The sequence below is a fragment of the Mirounga angustirostris genome, unplaced genomic scaffold (genome assembly GCF_029215605.1).
Source record: "Mirounga angustirostris isolate CCGP_5_RB_7025 unplaced genomic scaffold, mMirAng1.0.hap1 SCAF_5, whole genome shotgun sequence".
In the NCBI taxonomy this organism is placed as follows: Eukaryota; Metazoa; Chordata; class Mammalia; order Carnivora; family Phocidae; genus Mirounga; species Mirounga angustirostris.
In genome coordinates, this window is record NW_026991713.1 from 52,709,491 (window position 1) to 52,726,277 (window position 16,787).

The 16,787-nt window shown below is 44.7% G+C and overlaps 1 protein-coding gene across 6 annotated transcripts in view; it reads left to right on the forward strand.

Annotated features, from left to right (window-relative positions):
• Positions 1-16,537, forward strand: part of PPM1H (protein phosphatase, Mg2+/Mn2+ dependent 1H) — a 245,251-nt gene extending 228,714 nt beyond the window's left edge. For 2 of the 6 annotated variants that reach the window (XM_064590970.1, XM_045873059.3), the window contains 2 exons: positions 11,668-11,773; positions 12,084-16,537. In XM_064590970.1, the coding sequence (XP_064447040.1) occupies positions 11,668-11,742 (75 nt within the window). In that variant the 3' untranslated portion in view covers positions 11,743-11,773; positions 12,084-16,537. Of the gene's footprint in view, positions 1-11,667 lie in introns of all 6 variants that reach the window. The other 4 variants (XM_054506951.2, XM_045873060.3, XR_010411481.1 and 1 more) reach the window with 3 other exon arrangements.
• Positions 16,538-16,787: the final 250 nt, after the last annotated feature.

The window sequence follows — 16,787 nt, forward strand, 5'->3', positions numbered from 1 at the left end:
GTAATGGGTGTTTGTTGTTGTTACTCTGTATTTGATGCTGTTTTTCTATGTTTCATATATTTCACAACGAAAAATATTCGTTTAGGAAAATAGTGAAGCGAGGCTGTCTCTCTCTTCCTCGACTTGTTTGGTATCCAGTTGTTTAGATTCTTTCATTTGAACTTAAATGGATTTTTCTCCTGTTGAGCTTTGGTTTTAATCTGTGTTTTATATCCTGCTTGTTAGCAACATTCTCACCAGTTTTCTCTACTGTGATTATTTTTATAAAGCTTTTTGCAAAGCCAGCTGACAGGTACAAGTGCAAAGGCACGAAACACTTTTTTTTTTTTTTTAAATCTCTCCAAGCTGGCTTGGTTTTGCTTACCAGCCCATCTCTCTCCATGGCAACAAATCTGCCCTCCAGGGAATGGTAACCTACGGACAGTGTTGTCACCAGGCAGGTGCCTGCCAGGTGAGAGCAGGCTCCGGGGGTGCATCAGAACTGCTACCTCCAGAGGCAGGGCTTAGAGGGATTTCTGTGGAACAAACAGGGCAAGAAAGAAAAAGGGTTTATGTCTGCCTTTCAGGGAAGATGGCAAACCAAAGCCTAAGAAAGACTTCCGTATCCAGTAGATGAATGAGTGAAAGGGAAAGTTGTAAGATAAGCACCGTTTTATTGGTAAGAAAAAGAATATCAGCCTGGAAAAAATTCTGGTTGGGTTTTGAGACCTTAGGCAGTAAAACCTTGTAGGCAGAGGTTTCTTCTTTGCCACATAACTCTCATTCAGATTCATTCATTTGGGAAATATTACTCAGGACATGTTTTATGAGGCAAGGTTTGCTAGTATTGGGGAAGAAATCTATGAAGCAAACAGACCTGTCTCCTGCCCTCTGGGAGTTTAGAGTCTTGAGGGGGTTATGGAAACATAAGGAAGTTATAGTATAAGTGATTAAAGACAGGAGCCGAACCTAGAGGAAGGGATAGCCAAGGAAGTTTCCCACAGGAAGGGCTATCTAAACTTAAACCTGAAGAACAAACAAGAATGAGCTGGGCAGGGTAGGGGCGAGCTGTAGCTGGGGAGGGAGAACATGGTACAGTCAAGGAAGCCAGTGGTCAGGATGGCTGACTGGGCTGAGCGTGCGGTGCTGTCCACACACGAGGTGTGAGAGGTAAATGCAAGTTGTGGCCGACCTTAGGAACTCACAAGATTTTTTTTTAAAGAATTTATTTTTGGGGGGATGCCTGGGTGGCTCAGTCAGTTAAGCATCTGCCTTCAGCTCAGGTCATGATCCCAGGGTCCTGGGATCGAGCCCCACATCGGGCTCCTTGCTAGTTGGGAGCCTGCTTCTCCCTCTGCCTGCCGTTCCCCCTGCTTGTGCTCTCTCTCTCTCTGACAAATATATAAATGAAATCTTTAAAAAAAAAAAAAAACAACTTCTTTTTTGGCAGAGAGAGAGCGTGTGTGCACAAGCAGGGGGAGCGGCAGAGGGAGCCTGATGTGGGGCTCAATCCCAGGACCCTGGGATCAGGACCTGAGCCGAGGGCAGACACTTGACCGAATGAGTCACCCAGGCACCCCAGGAACTCACAAGATTAATGAATGTGGAAATTAGTTGTAGAAAAGGAAGTCTATAATAATGACAGGGAATTTGTGTAATTCCTTCATTCTGATCCATAATCAGCAAACTGTCTGTGCAACCTGATGGTGAAAACACAAAATGTGGATTCTCTACCCCTGTCTGCTCCTTTGTAATTTAAACAATACTAGGAATTCAGAGAAACTGAATTTATTTCACACTTATGGCTTAGAAGTGATGTAAACTTTTCTCTTTCATGTGCGACGTATTTGCACATTTCCGTGTGTAATTTGGGAGGTGGGCACCACACTCGTGCCCTGGATGAGTGTGTCTCCTTGGGGAGCTCAGTCCCAAAAGCCGTGGCGGGGGGGTTGCCCCAACTGGGAGCTGTTCTGATCTTCCTGTGCAATAGAAATATGAGGGAAAGTCATCCTAATAAGTTTTAGTCAAAGTTATAATGTCTGTGAGGAGGAAGGACCCACTTTATAACTGCAGAGGCTCTGTGGGCTCTTCCTTGGCCAGAAGGATTCATTTCTCCCCACATGTAACCCAGGACCAAAGGCTGACCTATTTAATCACGTTGGAAGGTGGGGACTGGCTGGTTTTCTTTCCTCTTTTCTCTTTCTCCCTTTCCTCCCTCCCTCCTCTTTCTTTCCTTCCTCCTTTTTTCCTTCCTTTCCTTCCTCCTTTCTTTTTCCTTTTTTCTTTTGACTGGAGCACACCCTGAAGTAGAGCAGAGTTGGCAGTTCTGTGAGTCCGTTGTGGGGTACACATTGAACCCTTCATAGGAAATAAGCCAAGCTAGCACCTGAGTCGGGTGGCTGGAAGTCATGGAGGTTGGGCTTCACAACATGTAGCTCTCTATAATACCAGGAAGATTCTCTGTTGAGGCCTAAACATCCTGCACAATTTGGAGAGGGTGCTGGAGAAAGGCCTGGAAGGGGTTTTCTGGGGCAAACGAGGGATCGACTTATCCCCTCTAATAAGCTGGAGATTTAGTGGTAGATCTCCTGTGAAGAATATTCAAAATAGAGACAAGTGTGTGAACACTCAAAGAGGATGCTTAATACTTTGTCAGAAAGTAATAAATTGTCAATATGACTGAGGGGGAAGGGTGTGGGCAAAGCCAGAGGGAACTAGGGCCACAGAACAGTTAACCAAACATGAAAGCACAGTATGCAGTCGCATTCCAAATGCCCCGGCAAAACTTTGTGAGGCTTTGCCAGTCCTTCATTGCCCAAAACCTGTGGAAACCTCTCTGTAACTTGGACCTTACTGACCCTCAGTCCCCCTGCCATGACACTTGAGGGGCTTTGTATGGAGTATTAAATCTGTAAGTACCAATGTAACATAAATTCCACAGAGCATTTCCCTAACAAGAGAAGCTTCTTGGGACACCTGGGTGGCTCAGTCAGTTAAGCGTCTGCCTTCGGCTCAGGTCATGATCCCGGGGTCCTGGGATAGAGCCCCACGTCGGGCTCCCTGCTCAGCGGGGAGCCTGCTTCTCCCTGTCCCTCTGCTGCTCCCCATGCTGTGTACACGCACTCTGTCAAATAAATAAATAAAATCTTTTAAAAAATGAAGCCTCCTTGATGGTCACACTTGAGATGGCGTTCTTCACATCCATGCTCTCTGAGACTCCGATCTGCGTGCATTGATGAGGAAGAGATTAATCCGTGGGAAGTTACTAGCAAAAACGCCACCAACACTGACAGCAGGCTACTCAGGCAGCTATTAGTATTGCTAATTTGTATTTCCTTGATATTATGAAATTTATTTTGGCAAAAGACAAAATTTCTTTCTATGAGATCTTTCCACGAATTAGCTGAACTAATTCCTACCAGCACCACGTGGTTTTGAAAAACTATGCCTCAGATGCAAAAAAGGAAGGGTTTCCCCCATTGCCCCCCATATCAGTTACATGTTTGAAGAACAAATTTGTGAGTGCTTGATCTATTTGAAGGCTAGATAAAATCGGCATTTTGTCTCTTTTGCAATGTTGAGCATATTTAGACCCATGGGAACTGGGAAGTCAGTCTGTGACCCTGCCCATAATGGCCTCTGAACAGCACGCTGCCGGGCCCCTCTTTCCTGCCTCACAGCTCTTTGTATGGCCGCTGGAGCAGAGCTGTGTGGCCACTTAGTTGGAAGATCAGGGCATTTTAAAGGGCTTGCCAGGGAAGATAGAGAAGGAAATGTTCTGTTGCTCCCTCTCACATTGAAATTGTGCTGTTTGGGATACAAACAAAAATCAACACGCAGCACGTAAGGAACCAGGGAGTTGGTGCCAGGCGCGGAGGGCTGGACGATGCATGGCAGGTGTTTTCGCCCTCTCCTGTGGGTGTGGCCGCTCTCCCCAGTCCGCGGCCTTGTACCTGCGGGCACATTAACCCCTGAGGTACACCGTGGCCACGTCACGGACAGAGCTGTCGGTATTCCAGTGTCTCAGGATATTCCACCTGCTCCCTGGGCTGGGGACAGAAGCCGTCACGAGTGGCTTCGGTGAGTTTAGAGGCGGACAAGGGACCCGCGTGGTTCAGCTCCCAGCAGTGAGCCTAAGAGATACCTCCTCCTGGGATGAGCTGCCCAGGTCCAAATACAATAAAGAGCCCTCTCCAAGCCACCCCTCACCCCCTGCCCACCAGGTCACCATAGATCCCTGCCAATGTTCCCAAGCTTGGGAGAGCTTTCCTACCTCTTAAATTTCAGAGGCCTGCTCAGAATGCAAAGAAGATTCCTCCTCCTGTTCCCATCATACTCTATTACTGCTGGGCATCAGCAGATGGAGGCAGCCTTTTATATGCAAATATTTGGAACCCATTAATTCCCCAGTTCCTGCCACCTACCTCCCTCTTGTAAGACCCCGATCTGTACCATCTAAATGGCAAATAGCAGTTCCCACCCAACTAGAACTATTCAAGCCTTTAAAGCAGGGTTACAGCCTGAGGCCTGAAATGGACGTAGTTTTGACACCAGTGCTGATTGAAATGCAGTCCCTGTGAGAAACGGACTCTCTAAGAGGTGGATGACTGAAGGCAAATCTCTTGGGGGAAAAGAAGGACATCTTATGTTTAATGCGGAAAATGATAGTGGGTACTGACCTCTGACCAAGTGCTGAGACTGCTGAATGCTTTGTGGAAGGATCTCGTTCATTCCTTGCCGGAGCCTTTGAGGTCTGCCCTGTCATCATCCCAGATTTATACGTAAGAGAAGAGGGGCTCCCAGAGACTCAGGAATTTTTCCAGCGTGCCCATGTGGGCCGCGGTAAAACCAGGATTGGACCCTCGGCAACCCACGCCCACACCCTGAGCCCCTTTGTGTGCTCTGCTGAAGAGGCGAAAGAAGAACTGCCACAGAAATGGCAGGGACAACAGAGACAATTGAGGATTTATCGGTCTCCTTCCACCCTGACTGTTAGTGCCACTGTGAAAAGAGCTTCTGGCCTTCCCATAGTCCTTCAGCCCTCTTCCTTTCTTTGTTTTCCTCCCTCCCCTGCTGTCCTTTCTCTGCTCCCTCCCACTCAGAGCCTGAGGAAGCCTCTGAGCCAAGCCCTGTGCCGTGTGCCAAGTTAGCTCCCTCCCTGGCAGCCATTTCTTTCAGCGGATCAGTATTGAAATTTCTTTTGCTGATCAATATTGAAAGTTGTGGCCAGAGAAGAAAAATGTTCTCAAAATACAAGACTTGTCTCCCAGGGAGATTCTTTCTTAGAAGAGAGCAAGTACTTCAAACTGCTCTAGCAGTTCTCTCATGCAGTATGACCAAGCATTCTGAATAAGGCATTCAGGAACGGCCCTTCATCTGCTCCACATCCAGCTTCCAGAATCGCCAGGCTCCTCAGCCCGCCTCCCAGCCTTGGCCCACATGCAGTGGAATCCAATCCCCTGTCACTGCCTTCGGCTGTGCCATATTCTTATTTGCTCCTCTCCTGTATATTTTTGTACTCGCATTTCATGTTTTAACTCCATCTGTGGCACGTGTCTGCCCTTGGGTTCAGTCTCAGTACCAAAATCTGTAGAGCTCTCCTGTTTTACTGCCACATTTAGCAATTTCTTTCATAGTCACCAAACCAGACAGGCCTTGTCAGGTAGAAATTGGAAGAAAACCAAATGGGAGTGGGGACACCGAGGTCTTTCCCTCTTGAGAAAGTTGTTTCCTCTTTAGCAGTTTTGATATAAGGCAACCTTATACATGGTTTCATGCCTGGGGCAAGTTGGCTCTTGAATATGGATGCCAGTGGGTTTTGAATGGCCACCCAGCCTGGCTGAATACTGGAGTTGGGGCACAACTCTTCTACCAGGAGCTGATTTCTAGGGTTGTGTCGAGTTGATCATTTATGAGGAAAGCTCTTGCAAGTGGCCTCATTTTACCTGAATGTTGTTTCTGACTTCATTTCAATACTGGGTCTCCTGTAGCCTGAAGGAAATGTAGGAAATTGGTTCTAGAGTTCAGCGGTACGGTTAGTCACTGAATACACCATCTACTCAGTCCCCTTCAGTTGTCCACACAAGCTGCTTTTACAGAGGGGATACCACATTCACCAGAGAAGTCTGGCAAAGAGAAGTCATGTGGAGGAATCTGAGCTCCTGGCAACAGTGTTGGAAGAAGTGGTCCTAGGCATTCTCCCAAGCCTCCTGCCTCAGGTCCTTCCCTGAAGCACATGGATACATGGATGATGGCAAGAACCTGATGAAACTGAAGTTCTGTGAGAAGGGGATATGGTTGGGTAGGCTCACCACACAGGAAGTGGGAAGTTAAACCTCACACCACTCCTGTGTTATGAGAATCCTAAACCAAGAAATTACATGTTCTACAGCTGGAAAACCCATAATGTGTCCTAGTAGAGGCAAATTTAAAAATCTCTCTAACCTAGGGCACAGAGTAAGCAACCCCTACTGAAGAGAAACATAGCTTCAAACCCACTATGAGAAAGAATAACTAGACACAATGGAGCCTTCTCTCTACCTCTCCAAAGAAAACCCAGTAGAACAGGTTGAAACTTTAAACATGTACAAATAGAACCACAAGGCAGGGAGAGGTAAATTTGGAAAACCAAATGAAAATTCACAATGGAGAAAAGTATGTCACTGAAATAAAGTTACCATAGCTCACCCTTGAATAACATGGGTTTCAACTGCATGAGTCCACTTATACATGGATTTTTTTTTTTAAGATTTTATTTATTTATTTGACAGAGAGAAACAGTGAGAGATGGAACACAAGCCGGGGGGGGGGGGGAGATGGAGAAGCAGGCTTCCTGCCAAGCAGGGAGCCCAATGTGGGGCTCAGTCCCAGGACCCTGGGATCATGACCTGAGCCAAAGGCAGACGCTTAACAACTTAGCCACCCAGGTGCCCCATACATGGATTTTTTTGAAAAAGTACTGCAAATATGTTTTCTCTTACGATTTTTTAATAATATTTTCTATAGCTTACTTTATTGTAAGAATACAGTATATATAATAAGTATAACATACCAAATATGTATTAACTGTTTATGTCATCAGTAAGGTGTCTGGGCAACAATAGGCTATTAGTAGTTAAGTTTTCAGAGAGTCAAAAGTTATACTTGGATTTTTGACTGTGTGGTGATTGGTGTCCCTTAACCTCCGTGTTGTTGAAGAGTTAACTATACTGAATGGATTGAAGAGTAAACCACTAAAACAGGAATTAGTGAATTTATAGAAATCAGAAAAAAGAAAACAGGAAAGAAGTGGAAATCTGGAAGGCAAAGTGGGGAAGGTCTAATAGGAGAAAATATTAAAAAAAATAGAGGGCAAGCAATATTCAAAAAGTTCACAGTTGAAAACTTTCCAGATTCAAAGAAATATCTTCTCATTTGAAGGAGTAAAACAGATTTTCAACCATGATAGATAAAAATGAATCCTCATTGTTATGTCTTGGTGTAACTTCATACCATTGATAACAGTAAAAACTTAAAAACCTACCAATGAGAACATATTTCCTTATAAAGAAATGTCTTCCCAACAAGAGAAGTCACAATAAATGAAATATTATCTCTAAACTGCTGAGGGAAAAGTAATGGTCAATCCAGAATTCTATACCCAATAAAGCTATCATGCAAGATTAAAAGCAAAAATAAAAGATTTTTGTGGTCCAAAGACTAGGTGAGTTTAATCCCTCACAGACCATTGTTGAAAGAATTTCTAAAAATGGACTTCAACAGAAAAAAAAAAAAAATCAAATCCAGAAGGAAGGAATGGATTTCAAAAACCACAGAAGTTAGTATGTTGGTTTATTTATATAAGTATGGATTGTAAATGATAATAATGACTAATAGAGGCTTTAAAAAAAGGATGAAATTCAACTACCTGGCAGTAACATGAAAGATGATAGAAGGCATTCTAAGATCCTTTTATTTTCTGAAGGAGGACATAAATACTGATTAACCTTTGTGTTAAAAACTTAAGCATAAGTGCTAAAATGAAAGAAATTAACTATCACTTCTAAACCAGTAGAGGGAGGGAAAAGGTGTTAAAGCAATCAACCTGATTTCAGAAAGCAAGAATGAAGAAAAACATAATCAGAAAACACACAGGAAGTTTTATATATATTTATATGTATTAGTGATGGCAGAAATAAGCTCCAGTATATCAGTTTTTACAATAAGTACAGCTTACATCTTAGTAACTATGAGATTAGATTTTATTTTAATTAGCCATGTACCACTAATGAAATACACTTTAAAATACAAAGTTTAGATGTCCTACTCAATCTTGTGGATTTTATCTTTGAAAAATATCAGGGTGAGGAGGTGGCATTGAAAATGACCATCTTTTCTTGCCTAAGAGACTGGGGATCGCATTAACTCAGTATGATAGATGGGCAAGTCCTACCTTGTTAATAGGTTAATATTTATTGATTTCTTCTTAAGTCTTACCTGTGGCCTCCCAAGGAACTTAAGGAGCATCAGAGAGAAGAGCTTGTGTCATGTGTCATGGAAGCCCAGACGCAGGAGAACTGGGGAGTGTGGAGTGGAGTGGAAGCTGTCCCCCCTACCCACTCCTCCCCCCAACCCCCGCCCAAAAAAGAATTCAGGAAGACAGGAGACATCAAAGGCAAAGAAGATGGTCAGTGGTATCTGTGCTGGAGCAAGGTTGAGCTGAACGAGTACTGAGAAGCTTTTAGGTCAAGGTGTAAGAGGCCAGATGAGTGAGGTACTGGGCCTACTGGTAAGAGATTAAGGAGGAAAAAGGGAAGAAATTGAAGAAGCAAAAATGGATTTCTCTCTCAAGTTCAGCACCTAAGGGAAGACAGAATGGATGGTAAAGAGAAATTCAGGCTCGAGGGAAGTGATCTTGGAATAGGCAATAACCATTTTTAAGAATAAAACCTTAATTATCTAGAGCCCTCAGGGAAATGAGTTTCCTGGGTAACCATCTTTTCTAGGTGACCTAATGCTGCTTTTTAAAATACCACTGCTAATTTTGACCATTTTTAAATACCCAGAGTCACCAGCAGTGACAGTATCAGGGTGGTCTCTTGCCTTGAACTAAGGGTGATCATCCTTTGACTTCACTTCATTTTGATCTCTCGCCATCGTTGCCCCACAGGACAGTTCGCCTCTCCCTAGACTAGCCACAGAGAGCTGGCCTTTTGAGTTCTTTTCTCTGCTTTTTGACATCTTGGAGCATCTTTCTTTTACCGTCAGCCACCTTTTATCATGACTTGCTACAATTTTCTCTGTCTAGCATGCTCTTGAGCTGGGTTAGGGTGTGTTCAGCCCTGACAGATGAATCTACTCGGTATTGACTCAGCCAGGTTTCTTAACTTGAAAGGCTAAAGTCTGGACCCCGGTCAATCACCAGGATAATAAACATCACTCCGATATTGTTGGTAGCCTTTCCCGGCATGGTTCTTTCTCAGATATACAGTTTAATATAAACCCAAGAGTAATCTGGGGTGAGCATCTGAGAGACTCTTCTGAATATAGTATAAGCTGCAGTATGTGGATTTGGGGACATTTATTTGGCCCTTGAGCCAAAGGCCTCTCTGGACTCCTTTCTGTTTATTTCCTGATCTCAACAGGAGAACCCACCGGAAGGGCTAACTGGCTGCATCTTCCCTCAAGTGCTACTGAAGACTTTTCTGCCTCAAAGCTGATAATTCTCTCCATACAGATAGAAGAAGAAGGTGTCTCTCCTCCCCACCCACCACCCACCCTCCAGGAGGAAAGGCATTTATTTTGTATTAACTCAAACAGCCTCTCCTCTGCCACCTAGAGTGTGTCCTGCAGTCCTCTCCTGCCTGGGCTGCAAGGAGACTTGAGTCTCAAAGACTTTATGTCCTGGAGTCTTAATCCTGAGATCATTTGCTGCAGACCTTAGTCTTAAATATTATGATGATGGGCTAGACGCTAGTCTCTTATTTTTATTTAATTAATTAATAATTTTTTGCCGGTCTCCTTTAATATGAGACTCAGTAAATCCATAAAGGGTCTTAACAGAAGAAATAGAAGAGCCTTCTGGGGTTCTGAATTCCATAAAATCACAGTCCTGAGGGCAAGGCAGAGACATTCCAAAGTAGGGAAAAACCACTAGTAATATCAGGGTGGTCTGTTGTTAAAGGTCTGTCGTTAAAGCCTTCCAAGAAGCCTCCCTTATAGGGTGACATTTATTCTCTTGATGATTTATCAGAGTCTAGCTTTTAGCTTTTCAGGTTCAGAAACTGGTTTAATCAACATACAAAGAACAGATTCATTGTCAGAGCTGGGCTCACCCTAAACAAGCTTACAAAACTGATCTGGAAACTGAAGTGCCAGTTGACATTTATATGGAGAAATATAACTGACTGATATTCCTAAAGTACAATGCCTGGCTCATTCCTTCCCTGTAGGCAGGCCTACACGAGCCAGATCATAATCAGGTTATTTGGTGAACGTGAAATCAGAGTTAACGGTGAATCATGTTTAATGGCATATAGGCTGAGGGAGTAATTCATCCACACTAAATATGGTTGTACCAGCGGAACTAAATCTCTTTGAAGTCTGTCAGCTAAGACTCTCTGTGCTCTGATCAGTATTTGGATAGACACCTGCCAATGTTTTGTCTTGTTGTTTTTTTTTTAATGCCTCAAGGCCAACCCAGGCCTACACCCACCAAAATCCCCTCCCACACTGGTCTTTAGATATTAATATTTTCCATTGACTAATAATGTAGCCATTCTTTTTCCTCGAGTTTAAATCTCTATGAGCAATCTTACTTTCTAATTCTTGGTGGACCCCCCCCCCCCCCGTACCTACGTTGATCGAGAGGAGAGAATGGCATTGATAAGGGTGGGTGAATAGCTCGTTCACACAAAGGTTTATCAGTCCTTTCCCAAAAACACCTTCACATTTTTACTGTATTCCAATGCTACATGTACTATTGATGTTTTTATTTAAATCAACTCACTTTTTAAAAACAATTTTATTTTAGAAGATTGACCCCTACCATAAATGGAAAATAACTATCCTTTGTCCTAAAAAAGAATGTGGTCCAAAAAATAAACACTGAAAACCAAAGGTCTTATGATTCCCAAGTACTTTTTCAGTGAGGCATGGTTTGCCAAGCAAAGCTATGAGCCCAAGCAGGTCCAAATTAAAGACAGATTCACACCAAATGGAGACTGTCTCCTTGACATCACCAAAAACCTCAAAGGACTCAACAGCAGAATAATTTAGGAGGTTATTTAATATATGTGGTGCCTTGTCCATCCACTTAAAAGAATAATCTCACGTTAGGCATCCCACATTTTGGGAAAAGATGGCCTAGACTTTAAGATTTTATTTATTCATTTGAGACAGAGAGATACACAGAGAGAGAATGAGCATGAGCAGGGGGAGAGGCAGAGGGAGAGGGAGAAGCAGACTCCCCGCTGAGCAGGGAGCCCAACGTGGGGCTCGATCCAGGACCTAGAGATCATGACCTGAGCCGAATGCAGATGCTTAACCGTCTGAACTACCCAGGCGCCCCTTGCCTAGACTTTTGGAGACTTTAGGGGTATTTGAAAACTGCTGACACAGCTGTAGTGATGCCTCTTTCCCAGGCTTCCACGACTCCAGATTCCGCCTGATGCCGCACTGATGGTCTCATCCCTGCTTCTCCCTACACAGGTACACATTGGCAGCTCAGGACCTGGTGATGCGTGCCCGCGGTGTCCTGAAGGACAGAGGATGGCGGATATCTAATGACCGACTGGGCTCAGGAGACGACATTTCTGTATATGTCATTCCTTTAATACATGGGAACAAACTTTCATGAAAACAGCCTGGGGCATCGGGAGGACAGCAGGGGAGAAAGCTGGGATACCTCTTAGCAGGGCGGGACTGGGACGTGCCCCCGCAGAGTTCCAGGGGATGCAACCTCTTCCCAGCCCAGGTGGGGAGTTTGCTGCAGAAAGGCCTCTGGCTGTACTTCTGGGGGACCCTTAGATTTCAGTTTCCTCTTCAGTAACAGGTCTGGATACTCAACCAGAGCAAAACATAAAGGCTGCTACTGAGTGTTGTGTTTCTTTTGGTTCCTTTAATAGGCCTCCTGGGTGGCCATTGCCTATTTTGGGCACACACATATTTATTTGGAGTAGCTGGGCAGCCATTTTCAGGTGTAACTGGCAGAAGACTCTTCGGCCTGTCAAGCTGCCAGCTTCTCTACGGGTTAAAAGTGCTGCATTGGAAAGTTGGGGATCATGCCTCAGAAAGTGTAAGCACCCACCTCCTAGTAAGCCTGAGATTTATTTCAGGGAACACCATCTGTGTGTGTGTGTGTGTGTCTGTCTGTCTCTCTTTTCATTCTTTCATGGTTATGGTGGGGTGAGGCAGGGATTTTTTCTTTTCGATATTCTTTGAATCGTAATTGTTTCCCTTTCATAAAACAGGCCTGGGACTTTCCATCTCCTTGCTGAGGAATTTGTGTGTCAAAGTCCAGCCCAGGCCGTCCCCATATCCTGTAGCCCACACCACCCAGGCAGCCTTCTGGAGCGGTGCCCTGGCTGACAGAGTACTGTCTTTGTTGTGTAACAGTTTGTTCCTGAGTTGCATTTTCTCACCAAATCAGTGTGTTTTCATGAAAATATGGGTGTTTCTTTGGACCAACAGTTCCTCAGTTGTTTTCAAGGGTCCCCCTTTTGTAGCTTGAGATTTCTCTGAGAACCCAGGTTTTCATTTCTGGAATGGTTGGCCCTCCCCACCTGCTGTGCCATGGGGACATACGTAAAGCAGTGTTGAAGAGATCAGAACAGGAAGCTCCATGTATCAGTCAGGTCACCATACCTCATATGAAGACCATTCCTCCATTTTGGATCCAGGTTCCATGGGCTATGATTGTCCCCAAGGCCACTCCACATCAGTACGTATCCGTGTACTGTCAGGGAGCAGCAGTCCTGCTCTCCCCCTCATCTTCAGGCAAGGCCCACTCAGAATAGCCATCTGATTAAAGTGAATTTGAATTGGGTTGACTGGTCATTCTCCTGCTGTGCGCCCCATTCCTTCCCCAGCCACCCAACAGCTGCAACCCCAGTTCCCACTGTAGCTCCACTTCTGAGCGTTCCTCACAAGAGCTGCAGAAGCAGTGGACACCAAATCTACCTGTTGCTTCTCTATCAAGAGGAATCACAAAATAGGTTTTTAGAAATCACTTCTATCTCTTGGGCAGACTATTGCTCTGCACCGGAGGACCTTGTAGAGCGATGTCCAATTACTGAGTCTTCTTCCTGCACACCTCCTGTGGTTTCATCACCATCCTGACAGTTTTGTGTAATTTAAACATTCTTCCCACCCAGTAAAGAACAATGTTGGTGATGTGATTCCCAAAACTGCTGGAGAGCCAGTTCCAGTTCACGTGTTTGCTGGGTCCCTTCCCCAGAGGAGAGGAGATGAGAGGAACCTTTCCTCCAGGACAGTTCGTCACCTTCCTGGAGTTGTAGATATTCCAGTAGGAAAGGCCTGGAGCCTCTCTACTCAGGAATGAATTCATTCCACGCTGTGGAAATGATGCCCTGTCTGGTAGGTAAAGTACTTGGGGATTTACCCACCAGCTGTTTGCCAAAATGTTGCCTGGGAAGAATTGGACTACTACCTTGTCAGGGGTCATCTTCATCTGACAGCTTGCCTCCTCCTCCAGGAGATCTGAGCAACCCCAGATGGCTCTTTGGGGACCAATCTGTGGGAAGCCATTTGCTCCTCTGGCAGAATAAGATGCTGTGGGACAATGTGCAGGCATCTCCCACAGTGTGGTTTCACCTTCTGTCCCTGCCCTGACTCAAAGTCAGGTACAAGGGAAAACGAGAAAGGTTTTTTTTGAAAGGTTTTATTTATTTGACAGGGACAGAGATAGCGAGAGCAGGAACACAAGCAGCAGGAGTGGGAGAGGGAGACCAGGCTTCCCGCCGAGGAGGGAGCCCGATATGGGACTCGATCCCAGGACCCTGGGATCATGACCTGAGCCGAAGGCAGACGCTTAACAACTGAGCCACCCAGGCGCCCAAAAACGAGAAAGTTTTTTGTGGAGGACTCTGAACTGCCTTCTTTGGGAAGCTCTCCTCACAAGCAATCACCTCTTTCCCGTGTTCCCATTGCCTTTCATCTGTTTTCTCTCCTGCGCTTTGATGTTGGTCCTACCTTGCACTTTTCTACTTTTATTTGAGCCACCAGAGTCCGACTTTGGGCATAGATGTCATGATAGTCTTCTACTCTACTCAAGTCACCAATTCATATACTGCCAAGAAATGTCTCAGGAAAAATTCTGGAACCCCCTTTTTCAATTTATCCTAAAGTCTTGAGCATTTAGTCCTGCTGGTTTTAGTTAGGAAGGTATCCAGGAATTCTTGTCATAAGCCTTCTTGGTGGAAAGATCTTAGTTAAAAAGCTCAAGCCCTCTTTCTGTTTGGGGGATGGGAGGAAAATTACAAACGAGGTGGATAAATCATATGTGGAAAAAGTGATGTGTTAATGTCCATAGCAGATCTTCCCAGCACTGATATTGCTCTGTGAATTGAGCTTACTCTGTTTGGCTTTATTTTTCACCCAGGCCCCGTCCCATCTCATCCCAAGAGCAGCAACTGTGTCTACATAACAGGGTTGGCCCTTGGAGCATTCCTGGAGAGGTCAAAAGGCAACAGACTCAAAATTCTGAAGAACGTATTTATATGTGGTTCTGAAATCTTGTGTATCTGACTTATAGCCAAATCTGCTTGTCCTAATAGCCTCAGAGGAAGTCTTGTTTAATAAAAAGCTTTCGATTTCCTAGTCAAGTCTTTATGGTTGTCTTGGGGTATGTATGGCCACTTCCTCTAATGAAAGGCTCTTTCGGTTCTAAATCTCTTTGTTGGGCTGGACCCTGCTCTTCGGAATACTTGGGGACGGGTCTTTTCCTTAAAGAGAGCAAACTCATACTCCATCCACACCTTGTAGCTTCTTGCCAGGCGACAGCCAAACCTTGTTCTCACGACACCTGCAGTGAGAGCAGCGCCAGCAGTCAGAGATGGAGGGTATGTTCTGCGGTGGGTCTGCTTACCTAACTGCCCTTCTTGGGATGGGAAGGGAGAGGGGAAAATTGGCTAGGCCAAGTACTCAGCTGTGGACTAGGACAAACTACAAAAAGTGGCAATTTCAGTTCCTTTCCACAACTTTGGGGAATTTAGGGTGTTTGATTTTTTAATTCCTAGCAGCTTACCTCTATGGGGTTGTGCGAAGTCAGCTGCGCTCACCTTCTTCTTACTCCTAAGTATTCACTTCTGTCTCGGGACAACTACAGCTGTAGGCAGGTATTGGTGGGCAGGGATGAGAGTCTTGGGACCCAGATTTGGCCTCAGATCTTGGCCATTCGGGCAGGATTTTTGGTTTACCAAGAGCACTAGCATGGAAACATACGGAAAAAGACTCCCACATCTTTAAAATTCTGATTCTCCTCTAGCCTGCACCTCCTTCCTTGTCTGCCAATCCATTTGTTTTCAACACGGCCAAGGGCGGTCCGTGGTTTCTTTCCACCACAGTTTGAGGATCTGACCTTTCCTTAAGTGACCCAGCAGCACCACTGTTCTCAGAGGGAATATGTTAAACTTTTATGAGATTCTGTCTTCAGTAAATTACTGCTTCTGGGACACTTGGCGAAAGCAGTGAAGAGTCATTGTCTATGCAAAGAACAATCAGGCTGACCCTAAAATTTACCAGATCTCAGAAAACAGGAAAACAGTATCTGGCCCCAGGACAGAATCTTACTTTAGAAACTTGGATTTGTGAGAACTTCACAATTGCAGAGAAGGCTGAGAGTCTGCACACCATACACCGCCCACCATGCAGGGCAGACTCTGGATGGGCGTGGCTGATGTGGCAGATGCGTACACTGGGATTTTTCAAAGGACACTACGTGAGCAGCCTCCTTGCCTCTCAGGCGAGCACCATGGCAGCTCTTTGTCAGATCTGAGTGCCGGTCTGGGCACGACTGCTCTTTCTAACCCATGATGTTACGTGTAAATAGCTTTCATTTTTCCTCTGCGTCTTAGATGAAGTCTTGTTCACATAGCAACCAGGTAGACAGTGACCAAATAAGGCTGTAAATGTGCTGTTGTTTTCTACTGTGATGTACTTGAAGGAGAACCTTGTGCCCCCCCACTTTTCGGACCTTCCATAGTATTTTGTGTTTGGGGAGTCCTGAGGTAATTCTCTTATTTCTGTTCGCTTCCATTTTCTCTGTTTCTTCTGGAGACCCAGGGAGGCCCACAGTGGAGATCATTTGTAAGGTCTGGGTTTCCAAAAATGCCAGATGTACAGGGAATGACAGGAATCTGCCTGAAAATGGTTTCAGAACTATGTACCTTTATGCTTTGTGATTGTGAAACCTTGAATTTGTAACCCCCCAAAATGAAAACTGTTTAGTAAAGGGGGTCTATTTTGTGTGTTTTGAAACTTAGGTGCGATGTTCCCTGGAAAAAGCTAAAGAAATGTATATGCTCAATGACATTTTAAAATAAAATATTATATATATGTATATAGGACCCCTCTAGAAAAAAGTTTGTGTCATTTCTTTTAATTCGCTTTGAAGTTTCTTCATATCAGGTAATGGAATGATGGGAGTGTCATGGCCTCACGGGGAGTTACAAACTGTGAACAGATTCGAAAGACAATCAAAAGGGAATGGATGCCGACTCTATAAACCTACACAAGAATAGCAGTAAAGGCTATCCATTTCAACAGTGCATCTAGAAGAAACATCTTGGATATTACTACCAAGAATTGCT